Raw genomic sequence first — 18,206 nt, forward strand, 5'->3', positions numbered from 1 at the left:
TTGAACTTTGTTTATGTTATCTGAAATCTCATGGAATGCTCTTTATCTAGTTCATTACCTCATGTCATCCTCACATCATCCTCACAGATGGGGAAATTGTTAGACTAAGTCAAAGAATTTGGTTACCAGACCTCATACTGCCAATGTTTGAACTACCTCTTTCCTTCGTTCCTCTTTCTTACCTCATCTTTTTGGGAGATGGGAAGGGACTCATCCTATTTTCCAACTACAAGCCTGATCCCAGAATTACCACAATTCCCTTTGCCTTGTCTACTTCCTGACATATGTTAGGCTTTGGCCATTTCTGGGCCTTTAGGTCCACAAAGGGACAAAGTATAGAGAATTCATGCATGGTATGAGGATTAACAATGATATCCTGTTGCCTTTACTTTTCATCATATACACATGCCCATAGAAAGCTCTATAACCTCATGACAATCACTTTATTGCTTTGGTGAGAATGGGAAGTGGGATAGATGGGGAATCTATAATCCTGGGACTAGCATATGTGACACTTACTTAACTAGTTCTGGTTAAATAGATACTGGTATACTTCAATACGTTTGGGTAAGGTTTAGCATTTAGCATTATATAAAAATATTAAAAAGAATAATTAAGACTTTTGGATTTTTCATGTATGTTTTGAGTTTCTTCTCATGTTGCAAGATAGCCTTTCTGTCACTTAGAATATGTCACCGAAATAGATATTATATGCTTCTCATAAATATTTGTATTCATTTTAACAAAATATAAAGGCAGTCCTCTTTCTCAAGGAAACCAATCTCATACTGAACTAGGAAAAAATTATTTTTGCTTGTTTTGCAGACCTTGAATAATGAGATGAGTACAGATGATGACAATGAATATGCAGAAGAAAAGGAAAGTTACATCTGTGCAGTGTGTCTGGATGTTTATTTCAACCCATACATGTGTTACCCTTGCCACCACATCTTCTGTGAGCCCTGCTTACGGACTCTTGCCAAAGACAATCCTGCAAGCACTCCCTGCCCATTGTGTCGGACAATTATTTCCAGAGTCTTTTTCCAGACAGGTAACTCTGCTCTTTCATTAACAGAATTTCCTGATTTTTCTGACTCCTGTTTTGTTCCAGTTCTAAAGGTACTTTATAAATTATTATGAGAAATTATAAATTATTTTGAGAACGTTATTGCAAACCATACAGGATAATTTATTACTCTCCATGTTATAAAACAGTGCTTCCTCAATTCATAGAACTATGTGAAAATCATAGAATCCTCGATGAAAAGAGATTCTCATGTCTAATTCCTACTTTATGATGAGATCTTTTCTAAGACATTCTAAGGGTTTTAGACATCTCCAATGTCAAGGACATTCCATTAAAATTTGAAGCAGCCCTGTTGATGATTCATTCCTCATAGCTGCCTTTTTGCTACTCATTCTTTGGCCCTTGCTATTTCCTCTGGAGTCTTAGAGAGTAAATCTGTAAATAGCTGAGGAAAACTTGTCTTTCCTCCACATTCCACATCTTCTCAACATCCTTATGGTTCTTGAAGTCTTCCTGAATGAAAAGTAAAACTAGAGCAAGGATTTGTTTACCTAAGTATTAGTAAAAATGGAATATAACATACTATCTAAAACATATTAATGGAGAGAGGAAAAACTAATGAATTGCTAAGAAAAAGTGAAGAATAATAGAAGTAAGCAGAGCCAATACTTACTGAGTGCACAACTATGTGCCAAAATTAGGGGGAAATATGCTATTTCCACATTCTACAGATGAATGTGGATGGGCAGGATACATAAACCATATGACTGTACATAGGAACTATAATTAGATGAAGTATTTGGTTTTAAATATTCTGACACCTAAGGAAAAATAAAAGTACACAATTATATGATTCTCATGATTCAGTAAAAGAAACACCCCACTTCCTAAGAATAAGCAACCATTTTTCTGGCAGTTGAAATGGAATTTTTTATGTGATTTCTCTTCTAGGGCATATTGAAAAGCGGAGTAGTCAGTGTCCTCAAAAATATCCTCAGAGCAAATGCAGTATCAGGTTTCCTGACACTGTGTCTTCTGGTATACTCTGATAAAAGCTGAGGAAATACCAGAGTATAAATTAGGGAAAGTGACATTGCTAGTAGCCAAAACATTATGGTCTAGTTTTCTTACAGAAATAACTTTTTAAATTATACACATAATTGAATTTCATTAGAGAAAAATCAGAACATCCAGATAAAACTATAAACTCAAGATCGTACATAGTCCTAACATTTAAAGACCACCTTGAATGAGTATCCTTCCAGAATATTTTATATATGTGTACTTAATTATCTTTCTTACAGAAAAAGAAATATAATTATATTATAAATAAGGTTTTTAACCTGCTTAGTTTTACTTAAAAACTTTTGTGATTATATCATGATCTACTTAAGCTATCTACTATATGGAACAGTTAGTTTAGTTATTTGTTATTATTTGCTGACATATGGGGATAAATAATTGCACAATCTCTATTTCTTTGCAAGGGATTTCCAGAAGTAGAACTGGCAGTTAAAAAGTCATTGTATGTTTTACAGCTATATATATGTTGCAAAATTGTGTTCCAAAACTACTGTAAGCAGCATTATGCAAGGGCTTATTTTCTCTAAACTCTGGGCATTTTTTTTTTGTTTTCTTTTGTTTTCTTTTTAAATCCCTGGCCCTGACCTTTGCTGATTTTTCTTATGGTTTATTCATCTTTTTCTTGTTTATTAACAATAAGATTTTTAAAAATTAGTGTCAGCTTTTGTCACATGTGGTAAATCATTTTCCTGTTTGTCATTTGTACTTTAGTTATGTTTATTGTGTTTTATGAATGTACAGAACTTTTATATTTTTATGTAGTCTCATGTAGCAGCCTTGCTCTTTATTATTTCTAATTTCAAAGCTAGGTATTAAAAGGTCATACCCACTAAAGAAGTATGTAAACATTTTCTGTTCAACATTTGTTGAATGAGCCATTTTTCCTATCCTAATTGAATTGCCATTCTTTAAAAAGTAATAATTACAAAAATATGTGTGTTTCTTGGCAGCTGTTATTTTCCATTCATATTTCTATCTTGCCCTACACCATTACTTTACTCTTTTTTAAAAGACTTCATTCATTTTAGAGAGAGAGAAAGAGAATGCATCTGCAAGTGAGGGAAGGGTCAGAGGGAGAGAGAGAGAATCTCAAGTAGACTTCACACTGAGCATGGAGCCCTTCCAGGGGCTTGATCTCAGGACCTTGGATTATGACCTAAGACAAAACCAAGAATCAGATGCTTAGCCACTCAGGCACGCTCCCCCATTACTTTACTCTTTTTTTCTTAAAGATTTATTTATTTATTTGAGAGAGAACGTGTGTGTGTGTGTGCGCGCGCGCGCACATGCCCAGGTGCAGGGGGTGGGGCAGGAGTCTGCTGAGTGGAGCCCAGTGCCAGACTGGATCCCAGGACATTGAGATCATGACTTGGGCAGAAACCAAGAGTTGGACACTTAACCAACTAAGCCACGCAGGCACCTCCCCTATTAGTTTACTCTGAACACTATTCTATGTTGTATGATTAGTAATTCAAAAGTGACTTAAAAGTATAAATTATGTGGGGCTAGTTCATATTTTTAATTGACATTGATATAATACTGAGTGATTGTTATTATGGCATATCACCACTCAATAAAGTTCTGAAATTTCCTTCTTATTTTTTTTTATTTTTTTTCTTTTTTTTTTTAATTTATGATAGTCACAGAGAGAGAGAGAGAGAGAGAGAGGCAGAGACACAGGCCGAGGGAGAAGCAGGCTCCATGCACCGGGAGCCCAACGTGGGATTCGATCCCGGGTCTCCAGGATCGCGCCCTGGGCCAAAGGCAGGCGCCAAACCGCTGCGCCACCCAGGGATCCCTGAAATTTCCTTCTTAATATCTCTCCACAATTCTTACTAGCTTTCTGCCTGTGTATTTTTGTTGTTGCTATTGTAAATGAGATTTTTTTCCTTTTCTGTTTTCATATGCTTTTGGTAGTACTTTGGCGAAGTTAGTTTACAGTCTTAGAGTATTCCATTAATCTTACTGAACCCTGATAGTTATTATTAAGTGAATGAATCATCTCAGTCACTATTCCGATTGTGGACAAACCAGGGGATAGTTACTATCAAAGATCAGAGTGGGAAAGCTATCATTTCCTAAAGGTACTGAAGATATTTGGCCAATGAATAAGGGGTTGGTTGTGACCATTCTGTTATAGTAGCTCAATGGGTAGAGATAATGAGATTCCCCCAGATTTATTCCATAGAGTATACTTCATCAAAATGATTTTAGCCTGAGTATTATTCAGCTCCCCCAACATAGACCAAGTGGCTTCTGGGTAGCAGATCGCCCCCCCCCCCCTTGACTCCTTGTTAACCTATCCCCTTTGCCAGTGATTGGTTCACAATTCAGCATGTGGTCCAGTTCTGACCAATGAGATGAAAAGAAAGTTTGTCTTTACTACTCTTAAGAGATGAGATGGAGAAGAAGCCCTCTCTCTCCCATGACATAAACAAGAAAGTGTCTAACAGGCGTAGCTATTGACAACGGTCTTATGAGTAAGTGGGGAATCAGCTTAGTATGAAGCCTTTATTTTGGATGGCAGAACTGAGGAAGGAAAGAATGTAGGGTCTTAATGGCATTGTTTAACTGCTAAGTCAGCCAGCTTTGAAGCCCACCCTACGGATTTCTAGTTCCATTAAATATTAATTTTATGAATTAACTAATACAGTTTGAGTAAATTTTCTGTTAATTTCAACCAAGAGTATCCTAACCAATAAAAGCATATGAATAAAGGTAGTCAACAAAGAAACTAAAAATGATAGTATGATTCACAAAATCTTGAGAGGTTAAAAGGAAAGAAGATAGTATGAAAAGACCTAAATCCTCTTAGATGGAAGTCAACATTATTTAAAGATAATAAATAGTAAAGAGGTTTCTGGAAGGGTGGTATGAGAGGCTCAATCCTCACCCGAGCAAAACCACCATTTAACTGATGAAAATGATGCTTTTAAATTAAGGCCTCTGGAAATGGTTCTCTAAGGATACAGAAAATAGAGAAGCACTTAGTTTTTTAATCTAATATATACCACTATTCTCAGGAAGAACACCAAGACCCTGTAGCATTTGGATACCCACACACAAAGAAATGTGACTTTGGAACCTTACCTTACACTATTTACACACACACACATGCACACACACTAATTAAAATGAAATAAAAACCTAAATGTAAGAGCTAAAGATATAAAACTCTTAGATGAAAACATAGGTGAAAAATTTTTGAAATTGGATTAGGCAATAATTTCTTAAATGTGACACCTAAATCACACAAACAACCAAGGGAAAAAACAGACAAATCAAACTTTATCAAAGTTGAAAACTTGTGTGCTTCAAAGGATATTATCAACAAAGTGAAAAGATAATCACAGAGTGAAATAAAATATTTATAAAATACATATGTGACAAGAACTTAGTATCCAGAATATAGGAGGAATTCTTACAACTCAACAATAAAAAGAAAACCCAATTTCAAAATGGGCAAAGAGTTTGAATAGACACTTTTCCAGAGAAGATGAAAAATGGCCAATACACATATTTTAAAATGCTCAACATCATTAGTTAGTTGCAAATCAAAACTCTGATATCACTTCACACTCACTAGGATGGCTACAATCACAAAGACAGTAACAGATATTGACAAGGATATGGAGAAATTGGAACTTGTGTGTTTTTTGTTAAAATATAAAATGGTGAAGTCACTTTGGGAAAAAGAAGGATAAGTTTGGACAAGGCAGACTCTAAGCTTCCTATGAGATTGGGAAAAGTTCTAGTGTGTCCTAAATTAATTAGAGTGCTTTTATCTTTGAATATGGGAAGGACACCAGTGTAGGCAGGTCTGAGGAATAAGACGTCTGAATAGGTGAGACCCTTCCCATTCATTGACTGACAACCTCACCACATCCTTTCAGACCCAGCAGCAGCACCCCAATGCTAGGTCTATTCAGGGAGGTGCTGTATGCTTCATAACAGTATCTACAGGCCACCTCAAATCAGCAGGCCAAGGACAGGCAAAGACTGTGGTTTACAGGCATTAGGTGGAGTGGGAGTCATCCAGGTGACAGAGGAGGAATACCCCAGGCAAAGATATCATGGTTTCATTGTGAGGGAAGGTATCATATTTTCTTGAATTGCCTTTCTGACTGAAGCCTTCAAACCAAGCCAGGCACTTCCCCCATTGTGGATTGACTGGAGGATCCTCCTGTAGGCAATCCTACTACAGACCTCTAACCATTGTTCAGGGATCCTAACCCATGGTTATATCATCAATGGGAGTGTCTCAGGTATTGCAAAGGGAGCCACAGGATCAGTATAACCTATTCCCTAACTGTGAAATCACTCAGCGCCATCCCTCGTCCCTGTTCACATGCACCAAACCTCAGCTGGAAGGACTCCTGCTCTTGTTCCACTATTTTCACCCATCAAACTCCGGCTCTCTTTTGATGCCCCTGCTGCCATATGCACTACTCTTGTGTCTTTACTTAGTAGAAGTAGGTGCTGATGAGCAGATAAACTGGTGAACTCCATTGGGGAAAAAAAATTAAATTCTACCTTGTGTATAGAAGTCCCTAACTAAATAAGGAAATGACATTTAAGCTAATCTAGGACTTTAAGTGTGGAAAAGACCTATGATTTTTCACCAGGATATTTTGGCTGTCTCAATAATTGGAGGATGATCCTGGCATCTAGTCAGTGGGGGCAGTGATGACAGATATTCTAGAGTGTTTGGGCCAGTCCTACACAGTGAAGGATTATTCTGTGTTCTGTCTGACATTCTCATGTCCTGCTGGGCTTTATCCAGGACATGCAGCTCATCCAAAAGAATATCACACTTCTCTTTTTATCCACTGTGACAGTCTATTATGGTCTTGGTCTATTATCCCTATTTCCATTAAGAGCATTTCACACTTCCTCTTATTCTCCACCAGTAAGTCTGGTCTGTTCACTCTTATGCTAATAGTGGTTTTGTTCTTCTGTCCATCCATGCCTCCACTCTTTTTTGTTTGTTCGTTTGGCTTGTACAGAATAGTCATGGAACCAGAAATCCAAACTCGTTCTTTTTGTCGGTAAGAGTATCTGACTATGCCATGTTTTCTGGTGCAGTCATCCTTAGGCTTTAAAATGTGGAAATAAATTTTTTATTATAAAAAAGAAATATCAAAGTAAGCATATTTAGAGCAGCTTTTCTCATACTCAGTGAAAATCCACAAACTGTCTTAAAATCTTTAGGGCTTCATAAGCAATGCTTACTTAGCATCTGTGTAAGAGGGGCAAGAAAGTGCCATTTGCAAGAGACCTTAACTCTCCTGGTGAAACTCCTTTTGTGCCCATGTGAAGCACCCATGTGGTACCATTTTTACAATTTTTACTGTATCCATGTACCACCTGAATTATTTGTTCTTAAGAATTTTCTTTGTATCAAGACTTGTTTCCTTACTTACATTAGCCTCATCCTTAGCGATCTATTTGTGAATTTGTTTGATCTAGTTTATACATTTCATCTAATACACATTAAATAGGTAACTTTGTCATGTTTAAAACTTTTTATGCAATCTCACCCAAAATCATTTCACATATTGCTTGTGCTTTGCAAACCAAGTCTTGAAAACCACTGACTTTCACTTAAGGAGGTTAGTCTCCAGAAAAAAACTGAAAACAGAAACACTTAAACAGTCCCTAGGGATTGGAAGTGGAGACAGAAATAAGAAGTGGAACAGATCATTGTTGTTTCATTTTGTTTTGTTTTTGCCCTGTTGGATTTTTTAAACCACAGATATGTGTGACTTTGACAGTTTTTAAAAATTATAAACCAGACTATAGTACTGACTGTGCTGTAGTGGGCAGGGAAGATGGAACCTGATTTCTTTTCACACAGAACACAGAATTATGGTTTCTTGAAACCAGGAATGGATGCTGTGATAACCTTTTGAGGATCCAGCAATATACCCCTGTCAGAAGCCTTCCTCTTAATCTTAAAATGTGACTTTACATACAAAATAATAATGGTATGCATCATCACAATATAAAGTACTTAACGTTTTGTCTTTATCATAGTATAAAACCTCAGTAAATGTGATGGTTAAACTGGGCTTAATTTACTGAATCTCCTCCTAACTTTATTATTCTTCTAGCAGAGAGTGAACTATTTACTCTTGGCTGATGAAACAGTTACTAAAATGATTTGTTCAGTGCTCCAAAGTCATTAAAGAACCTCAGTAAATACAAAGCGAACACCACTGCTTGAGGTGAAATCTTGGGTAAAGGCTTTAACCTGTGAAAGTCTTATAATACTAGCAGATTTCTCCTGGGCTTGAAGGGTTAAAAAAAAAAGAAAGAAAAAGTGCAAAAAAGTTTTTCCTTTTCATCATCACTCCTGAACCATGATTGCACTCAAGTTGTTCTGTCGCTATACCTAGAACACATTTTTCCCATCTTTGTCTGCCTGTTTGTTTCCATCTTTTCATCTCTAGTCTTCTTGAGGACAGGGACTGTGTCTCATTCTTGGCTGTATCTGATATAGCAAATGATGTAGGAACAAACTAGGAGATATATATTCTATGTGCAGGTACATCAAAGTTCCCATCAAATGTGAATTTGGGGGAAATTATGTTTGCTTGAGTTAAAATTACAAAGTTGACTCCACTTTTGTCTTCTTTCTTAAAGAGGTCTGAATTTATTATCGAAATACTGCAATAGTAATTTTTCATAGTTTTGCCCTTTTACTCAAATTAACATTTAAATCTCCTGTTTTCTTTACTCTAGAACTGAACAATGCCACAAAAACATTCTTTCCTAAAGAATATTTGAAAATAAAACAAAGCTTTCAGAAATCCAGCTCTGCAAAATGGCCCCTACCAAGCTGCAGAAAAGCATTCCATCTTTTTGGAGGTAAGGAAACTAATGCAAAAAAAGTCTGGTAACTTTGTCCAGGGTCTCTTTTTTTAACTAAAATGTTTGTAGAAACATAATTCTGCATCGGTAAGTTTTCAGTGAAGATTTTGCTGAGTATCTTCTTGCTAAAAGCTTCCATATGTATATGAAGAAAATAGAAAGTATAGAATAAGAACAAAATTTGAGAGGAACACATGATTAAATTTACTCTGCCTTGCGATCAATAATGTTTAATATGTAGATAATGAAATTCATCTCAAAAGTGACAGATTTGACAAAAGCACTAGTGTTCTTTATAAAGATTCTGAATATTTCATTATTACAGGTAAGTTTATCTAGTTTTAATATTTTATAGTTGTCCCACAAGTTTAAGACAAGTAGAAAATAGCAGAGCCTAGGTGTACAGAGTGTTTTAGAGGTACTGGAATAGGAATCCAATTTCTGGGTTCAGGTCTGACTAGATGAATGACCTCAGAGGTGTCATAGGAACCGATTGTTCTGTTTATGTTTTCTCATATATAAAGTATGTATATATGTGCAGCCTAATTAATATAGTTGCAAGGATCAAATGAACAAATGTGAAAGTACATCCTAAATATAACTAATTGTACTATACGGATATAGGGAATTATCAAAATAAGGACAAAGCAATCTCTAATACCTTTTTTCACTTTTGAGAATTTGTTACTGTAAAAAGATAATCATACAATATGGACATACTATATAATTTCTCCTTTTATAAAAATCATGGCCAGAACATGAATTACTGTGCAGTTTTAGCATTTACCACTTGTGATATTATAGAGTCTGGAAAGCTTCAGATATGGGGAACTCTGATCTTCAGGAAGCCAGGATGGGGGGAGGCTTCTACATAAGACCTAAAAAAAAATCAGTACTGCAATGACATAAACCGAAAAGAGACAGAAATGGAGCCTATGTGGTTGAGGCAAAAAAATAAGATGATTTATGAAACCCATGAGGTATGAAGAAAGTATTTTAAGGACAAATATAACTTTATACAGTAGTTTGAATAAAGAAAATAGTTTAAAGACATTTTATAAATGTGTATTATTTTATGAAATAGTAATTAACTGTAGAAACTCATCCACGGATTTGGTATAGATACATTTAAACAGAATATGAAAGCAAATGCAAGAAAATCAAGCTTACTTGAAATTTTTTGTAACAAAAAAGAGAAAATTTATAAAAAGAATTATATGCTTTAAAAGATTCCATTGTGCCCTTCTACTGTACACCCAGATTTTAAAAAGAATGATGCAGCTTTCTGATAACCTCACAACTTCCTTCACCTTTCTGTATCCTGAGATACTAAAGCTATGATTTAGACACTTGCTTCTTTGTGATTTCATATTTGTCCTCCCCAAATGATTCCACGGAACTTAAGTTGTTATAAGTTTTACGGAGGAGGTTCAAAGTAGCTTTATTACACAGCCTAACTTAAGAAATACATTACTTTCAAAAAAAAAAAAACAGAAAGAAATATATTACTGTCAAGAGTCTGCTGAGCTAAACAAAAGCTGAGCCTCAGAAATGAAAGAGTTAAGCCTTTGATCGCTTGGTGCAGTGCTATAAACAGAAGTCTAAAACTGGAGGAAATGCTGATGCCCCTCAATCCCATTGCATTTTCCCTTTAGGAACAGTGCACTAGTCCAGGGTTGGGGGATCGGCGCAGATGTAGGTGTCATTTCACTGTTGAGGGATCCCCAAACAAAAGGCACTGGCAGTTTTGTGAGCACCAAGGGTCGGGGCAGGGTGGGAGCATGGAGAGGAAAGGTGGGCAGGATGACAAACACCTATGAGCAGAATAGCCCTGAGTACTAATTACGAATTCAGAGTGGGTGGAAAAGGTTCCTTGTTCTGCCTCTTTAAAGAGGCCACAGTAGAGGCACCTGAAGAAGTCCTTTGACCAAGGCTTCAGATAAAGAACCTAGGAATGCAGGTGCTAGGCATAGGTATGTAATATGTGAAGGAGCATCACAGGCCAGGGAGACCTCAGGGCAGTTTGTCCTGTGAGGCCAGCCAGGTAAAGCATCTGTGACTGCCTAAGGTCAGGCCTGAAAAACCCTACATGGGATTTTAGTCATTAACCAGACTTCTCATGTATCGGTATTCCTGAATCACCTTCTGTCCTTCTTTGTTCCCATCCTGTTCCCCTGAATTTTGCATTATCATCTCTCTGTACAAGTATACAAGTATATAAGTATATTTAATCAGTATTATTTAATCTTGCTTGTTCTTGAATTTCTGTAGTGCTAACAGGATATATATTCCTCTGCATTTGCTTGGTCGCTCAGCATTATGTTTCTTGGATCCATCCATTTCAGTAAGCATGGGCAATAGTCATTTATTTTTATTGCTATACTATAGTCCATTATATGACCATGGCACAGTTAATCCATTCTCCTGTTGATGAACAATAGAGTTATTCCGTTTTTTGTTACTACAAACAGTGCTCCTATCAACATTCTTTTCACGTTTAAAATTCCTCTAGAATCGGGGATCCCTGGGTAGCTCAGTGGTTTAGCACCTGCCTTTGGCCCAGGGTGTGATCCTGGAGTCCTGGGATCAAGTCCTGCGTCGGGCTCCCTGCATGGAGCCTGCTTCTCCCTCTGCCTGTGTCTCTGCCTCTCTCTCTTTCTATCATAGATAAGTAAATAAATCTTTAAAAAAAATTTTTTAATAAAAATAAATAAATAAATAAATAAATAAATAAATAAATAAATAAATAAGGTAAAATTCCTCTAGAATAAATGCCAATAGAAAACTACTAGGTCATAAGAAAGGTACGTTTTTAACTTTATTACCTAAACCAAACCAGTTTCCTGAACGTACTGATTTATCATCACCTTTGTCTATCACATTTGATATTTTCAGGCCTTTAGATTTTTCCAGTCTGATAGGTATAAAATGGTATCTCATTGGGTTTTTAATTTCAATCTCCTAATCACTAATGGGGAATAAACACAGCTTTATATGCATATTGACAATTGAGTTTCTTCATCTGTGAAATCCCTATATAAATTTGTTCATTTCCCTGTTGATTATATTTTTCTTATTAATTTTTGAGAGTTTTAAAATATTTTCTGGTGACTTCTTTTTCTCTTAGTTGTATAAATAGTAGCTACCATCTCCCAGTTGTGGTTTGTTTTTTGTCTTTACAGTATATTTTAATAAATCATGGCTTTGTGTTTGTTTCACCATCTTTCTGGTCTGTATTACCTGCCTTATGAAATTCTTCTCTTTCCCCAATATCAAAAAGATATCCTCCTGGTATTTTTCAAATAGTTTAAAAATATTTGGAATAGACTTGTGTTGTTGTTTTTTGAATTTTGTGAGGGTTTTATTGTTTGCTTTGCTATATTGTAGGTAGGGATCCAATTACCTTGGGATTTCTTCCCATTTAATCTTTTTCACTCACGATTTATTGAAAATAATTCGTTTCCCCACTGATGTACACAAGTCTGTCATAATTTATATTTCCATGTATGTGAGCCTGTTTCTGAGGTCCTTATTTGTTTCTCTTGTCCTAATTCTTTGCCAAAACTGTACTTTTTAAAATTAAGTATAGGTGAACTACAATGTTCTATTAGTTTCAGGTGTACAACATATTGATTTGACGGTTCTGCTCTAACCAAGAGGATTCTTGGTTGTATATTTTTTTTCCTTCAGCACTTTGAATATATCATGCTACTCCCTTCTGGCTTGCAAAGTCTCTGCTAAAAAGTAGCTTTATGGGGTTTCCCTTGTATGTAACTATTTTCTCTTACTGCTCTTTTTTTTTTTTTTTTAAGATTTATTTGTGAGAGTGCATCCACATGATGGGGGGAGGGGCAGAGGAGAGAATTCAAGCACACCCCTTACTGAGAATAGAGCCTAATGGGAGGTGTGATCTCATGACCCATGAGATCATGATCTAAGCAGAAACCAAGAGTTGAATGCTAAACCAACTGGGCCACCCAGGCACACTTCTCATAATGGTTTTAAAATTCTCTTTATCATTACTTTCTGTCATTTTTACTGTTAATGTGTCTTGGTATAGTTATGAGCTCATCTTGTTAGGGACTCCCTGTACTCTCTAGACCAGGATATCAAAGAAATTTTCAGCTATTTTTTTTTCTTTAGATAAGTTTCATAACCCCATTTCTCTCTCTCTTCTCCCTTTGGGATCCCTATAATGTAGATGTTATTACTCTTAATAATGTCACAGTTTCCTTAACCCATTCTCACTTTTTTTTATTAATCTTTTTTCTTTCTGCTTTTCAGCCTCATTGCTTTCTTAGTATCAGTGAATAAAGCTCATATAAACTTTTACAGAATTCATTCAGCCATGTCTACTAGAATAGACCTATTCCCTTTATCCTATTAAGTGGTATATTGGAAATATTGATGAGTCAAGCAGAATTTTTTTTTCTTTTCAAATTCTTATTTAAATTCTAGGTAGTTAAAACATATTATAATACTGATTTCAGGAGTAGAATTTAGTGATTCATCACTTACATGTAATACCCAGTGCTCATCATAACAAGCACCCCCCTTAATACCCATCACCCACTTAGCCTATCTCCCACCTCCCTCCCTCCATCAACCCTCAGTTAGTTCTCTGTCATTAAGAGTCTCTTGTGGTTTGCTTCCCTCCCTCTGTGTTTTCCTTCCCATGTGTTCAGATGTTTTGTTTCTTAAATTCCACAAATCATATGGTATTTATCTTTCTCTAAGTGACTTATTTCACTTAGCATAATACCCTCTTGCTCCATTCATGTCATTGCAAATGGCAAATTTCCATTCTTTGTGATGCCTGAGTAATATTCCATTTTGTATATACATACATACACGCACTATATCTTCCTTATCCATTCATCAGTCAATAGATATTTAGGCTCTTTTCATAGTCTGGCTAATGTTGACAATGGTCTATTAAACATCAGGGTGCATGTACCCCTTCAAAGCTGTATTTTTGTATACCTTGGATAAGTACTTAGCAGTGCAGTTGCTGAGTTGTAGGGTAGTTTTATTTTTAACTTTTTGAGGAACCTCCATACTGTTTTCTAGAGCAGCTGCAACAGTTTGTATTCCCAAGAACAGTGCAAGAGGGTTCCCCTTTCTCTGCATCCTCACCAACATCTGTTGTTTCCTGTGTTGTTAATTTTAGCCATTCTGATAGGTGTCAGGTGGTATCTCATAGAGGTTTTGATTTGTATTTCCCTGATGATGAGTGACGTTCAGCATCTTTTCATGGATCTGTTAACCATCTGGATGTCTTCTTTGGAAAAGTGTCTCTTCATGTCTTCTGCCCATTTCCTAGTGGATAATTTGGGTTTTGAGGGTTGAGTTTTATAAGTTCTTTATAGATTTTGGATACTAAACCTTTATCAAATGTTATTTGCAAATATATTCTCTCATTCTATAGGCTGCCTTTTAGTTTTGTTGATTGTTTCCTTTGCTCTACAGAAACTTTTCATCTTGATGAAGTCCCAATACTTCGTTTTTGCTTTTGTTTCCCTTTCCTTCTGGCAGTGTGTCTAGTAAGAAGTTGCTATGCCAAGGTTAAAGAGGTCACTACCTGTGTTCTCCTCTGGGATTTTGATGGTTTTCTGTCTCACATTTAGGTCTTTCATCCATTTTAAATTTATTTTTGTGTATGATATAAGAAACTGTTTCTGTTTCATTCTTCTGCCTGTGGCTGTCCAGTTTTCCCATCACCATTTGTTGAAGAAACTTTTTCCCATTGGCTATTCTTTCCTGCTTTATCAGAGATTAATTGATCATATAGTTATGGGTCCATTTCTGGGTTTTCTATTCTGTTTCATTGATCTATATGTTTTTGTGCCAGTACTATACTATCTTGATAACTATAGCTTTGTAATATAGCTTGAAGTTTAGAATCATGATGTCCCCAGCTTCACTCTTCTTTTTCAGGATTACTTTGGCTATTCAGGGTCTTTGTAGTTCCATAGGGATTTTAGGATTGTTTGTTCTTGCTCTGAGAAAAATACTGGTGGTATTTTGATGGGGATTGCATTACATGTCTAGTTTGCTTTGAGTAGTATAAATATTTTAACAGTATTTGTTCTTCCAATCCTCAAGCATAGACTGTTTTTCCATTTCTTTGTGTCCTCTTCAATTTCTTTCATAAGTGTTCTGTAGTTTTCAGAGTATAGATCTTCTACCTCTTTGGTTAGGTTTATTCCCAGGTATCTTATGGTTTTTGGTACAACTGTAAATGGGATTGATTCCTTGGTTTCTTTTTCTGCTGCTTCATTATTGGTGTATAGAATTGCGATGTATTTCTGTATGTTGATTTTGTATCCTGTGACTTTGCCAAATTCATGTGTTAGTTCTTGCAAATTTTTGGTGGAGTCTTTTAGGTTTTTACAGAGTATCATCTCATCTGTAAAGAGTGAAACTGTGACTTCTTCCTACCTAGTTTGGATGCCTTTTATTTATTTTTACTGTCTGATTGCTGAGGCTAAGACTTCAAGTATGTTAAATAGCAATGGTGAGGGTGGACATCCCTATCTTGTCCCTGATGATTGTAAGGGGAAAAGCTCTCAGTTTTTCTCCATTGAGGAGGATATTAGTTGTGGATCCTTCATATGTGGCCTTTATAAGGTCGAGGTATGTTCCCTCTATCTCTACTTTGTTGGTTTTTATGAAGAGTGGATGCTGTACTTTGTCAAATGCTTCTTCTGTATCGATTGAGAGGATATGGTTCTTACCCTTTCTTTTTTTAATGTGGTATATTATGTTGATTGATTTGCAAATACTGGACCAATCCTGCAGCCCAGGAATAGGTCCCAATTGATTGTAGTGAATAATTCTTTTAATTTATCATTAGATTCGATTTGCTAGTATCATGTTGAGGATTTTTGCATCCATGTTCATCAGGGATATTGCCCTAGCATTATCCTTTTTAGTGAAGTCTTTATCTGGTTTTGGAATCAAGGTAATGCTGGCTTTGTAGAATGAGTTTGGAAATGTTTCTTCCATTTTTTGGGGGGAGGGGGACATTTAAGAATAATAGGTATTCTTCTTTAAATGTCTAGAAGACATTTAACATCTGGAAAGACATTTCCTGTGTCTGGAAAGCCATATAGCCCTTGTTTTAAGTTTGTTGGAGATTTTTGATTACTGATTCAATTTCTTTGCTGGTTATGGGTGTGTTCAAATTTTCTGTTTCTTCCTGTTTCAGCTTTGGTAGTGTGTATGTTTCTAGGATTTTGTCCATTTCTTCCAGATTGCCCAATTTGTTGGCATATAATTTTTCATAATATTCTCCTAGAATTATTTGTATTTCTATGGTGTTGGTTGTGATCTCTCCTCTTTTGTTTCTGATTTTATTTGGGTCCTTTCTCTTTTCTCTTTGTTAAGTCTGGCTAGGGGTTTATCAATTATATTAATTCTTTCAAGAACTAGCTCTTAGTTTCATTGATCTGTTTTTTTCTGTTTTTATATTTTTTATTTCAGCTCTATTCTTCATTATTTCCCTTCTTCTGCTGACTAGGCTTTATTTGCCATTCTTCTAGCTCCTTCAGGTGTAAGGTTAGCTTGTGTATTTGAGACTTTTCTTCCTCCTTTGAAGTAGGCCTGTATTGCAGCATACTTCCCTCTCAGGACTGCCTTTGCATGCATCATTTTCATTTGTGTTTGCTTCCATATATTTGTTTAAAATCACTTCTTTAATTTTCTGATTAAATCTATTCATTCTTTAGTAGGATATGCTTTAACCTTCATGTATTTGTGGTCTTTCCAATTTTTTTTCTTTTTCTTTCAATATTTTATTTATTTATTCATGAGAGACACAGAGAGGCAGAGACACAGACAGAGGGAGAAGCAGGCTCCTCACAGGGAGCCCAATGTGGAACTCAATCCTGGAACCGGGATCATGCCCTGAGCCAAAGGTAGATGCTCAACTGCTGAGCCACCCAGGCATCCTTTTCCAATTTTTTTCTTATGGTTGACTTCAAGTTTCATAGTGTTGTGGTCTGGACATATGCATGGTATGACTTCAGTTTTTTTGTACTTGTTGAAGGCTGAGTTTTGACCCACCAAGTGATCTTTTCCGGAAAAATGTTCCATGTACACTTGAGAAGAATGTATATTCTGCTACTTTAGAATGAAATGTTCTGATTATATCTGTTAAATCTGTCTGGTCCAGTGTGTCATTCAAAGCCATTTTAGCCATTCAAGCCATTAGCTTGTTGATTTTCTATTTAGATAATCTGTCCATTGTTCTAAAATGAGTCTCTTGTAGACAGTGTATAGATAGGTCTTGGTTTTTTATCCATTCTGATACCTTGTACTTTTGATTAGAGCATTTAGCCCATTTGCATTCAGAGTAATTGTACACAATAGTACTGATTCTTAAGAATAAGATAAGAATTGATAGAATTGATAAGAATTGATAAGAATCAGTACTATTGTGTCACCTGTAAGGTTGGTGTTTCTGGTGATATTTTCTGTTTCTTTCTAGAGTTTGTTGCTTTTGTTCTTATTTTCCCATACTCAATATATCTTGCAGGGCTACAAATCCCGTTAGTTTTTGTTTGTCTGAGGAACTCTTTCTCTCTCCTTCTATTCTGAATGACAGCCTTGCTGAATAAAGTATTCTTGGCTGCATATTTTTACCGTTCAGCACATTGAATATTTCATGCCACTTTTTTCTGGCCTGCCAAGTTTCTGTGGACAGATCAAAGCAGACATGTTTTAAATGTTTTTCTTCCTACAAATTCATATTTTATATTATAAAATGGGTAATGTGGAAAGGAATGGAAATATTCTAGATAAATATGAGCTAGCACTTTATGTCTCTTCTCAGGAACTAGTGCAACTAGTCAGTCTTTGTTCTCTTATCTGAAGTGTCTACCATTTCCAGGCATTGTATCCTCAGTTTATCAGTATCCTGTTAACATGATTTCCAGCTATTCCATGATGGGTGGTTCCCTAAGAAAACACTTTTACATAAATATACATGTAAAGCTAACTAATGAAGAGGTTTTACCAAGATCTTTTGCAGAAAAGAAAAAGTTCCATGTAGATTTTTTTTCTGAATATACTCGAGTCAAAGAAATGAAAAAAAAAAAGTGATGATTTATAAATCTATGTCTTATTTTTTCTGGCAGATACAAACCATGGAGGTGAATTTCAGGCATCTGAGATCTATTTATGACAATTCATTCATTTCTTGTAAAAGCCTGGGGAATTA

At 35.8% G+C, this 18,206-nt stretch overlaps 1 protein-coding gene across 2 annotated transcripts in view; it reads left to right on the top strand.

The window, feature by feature from the left end:
• RNF180 (ring finger protein 180) overlaps positions 1-18,206 on the top strand; it is a 184,672-nt gene that overhangs the window by 140,955 nt on the left and 25,511 nt on the right. For both annotated transcript variants that reach the window (XM_038530706.1, XM_038530707.1), the window contains exons 5-6: positions 826-1,051; positions 8,855-8,980. In XM_038530706.1, the coding sequence (XP_038386634.1) occupies positions 826-1,051; positions 8,855-8,980 (352 nt within the window). The remainder of the gene's footprint in view (positions 1-825; positions 1,052-8,854; positions 8,981-18,206) is intronic.

This window comes from Canis lupus, chromosome 2 (genome assembly GCF_011100685.1).
Source record: "Canis lupus familiaris isolate Mischka breed German Shepherd chromosome 2, alternate assembly UU_Cfam_GSD_1.0, whole genome shotgun sequence".
Taxonomy (NCBI): domain Eukaryota; kingdom Metazoa; phylum Chordata; class Mammalia; order Carnivora; family Canidae; genus Canis; species Canis lupus.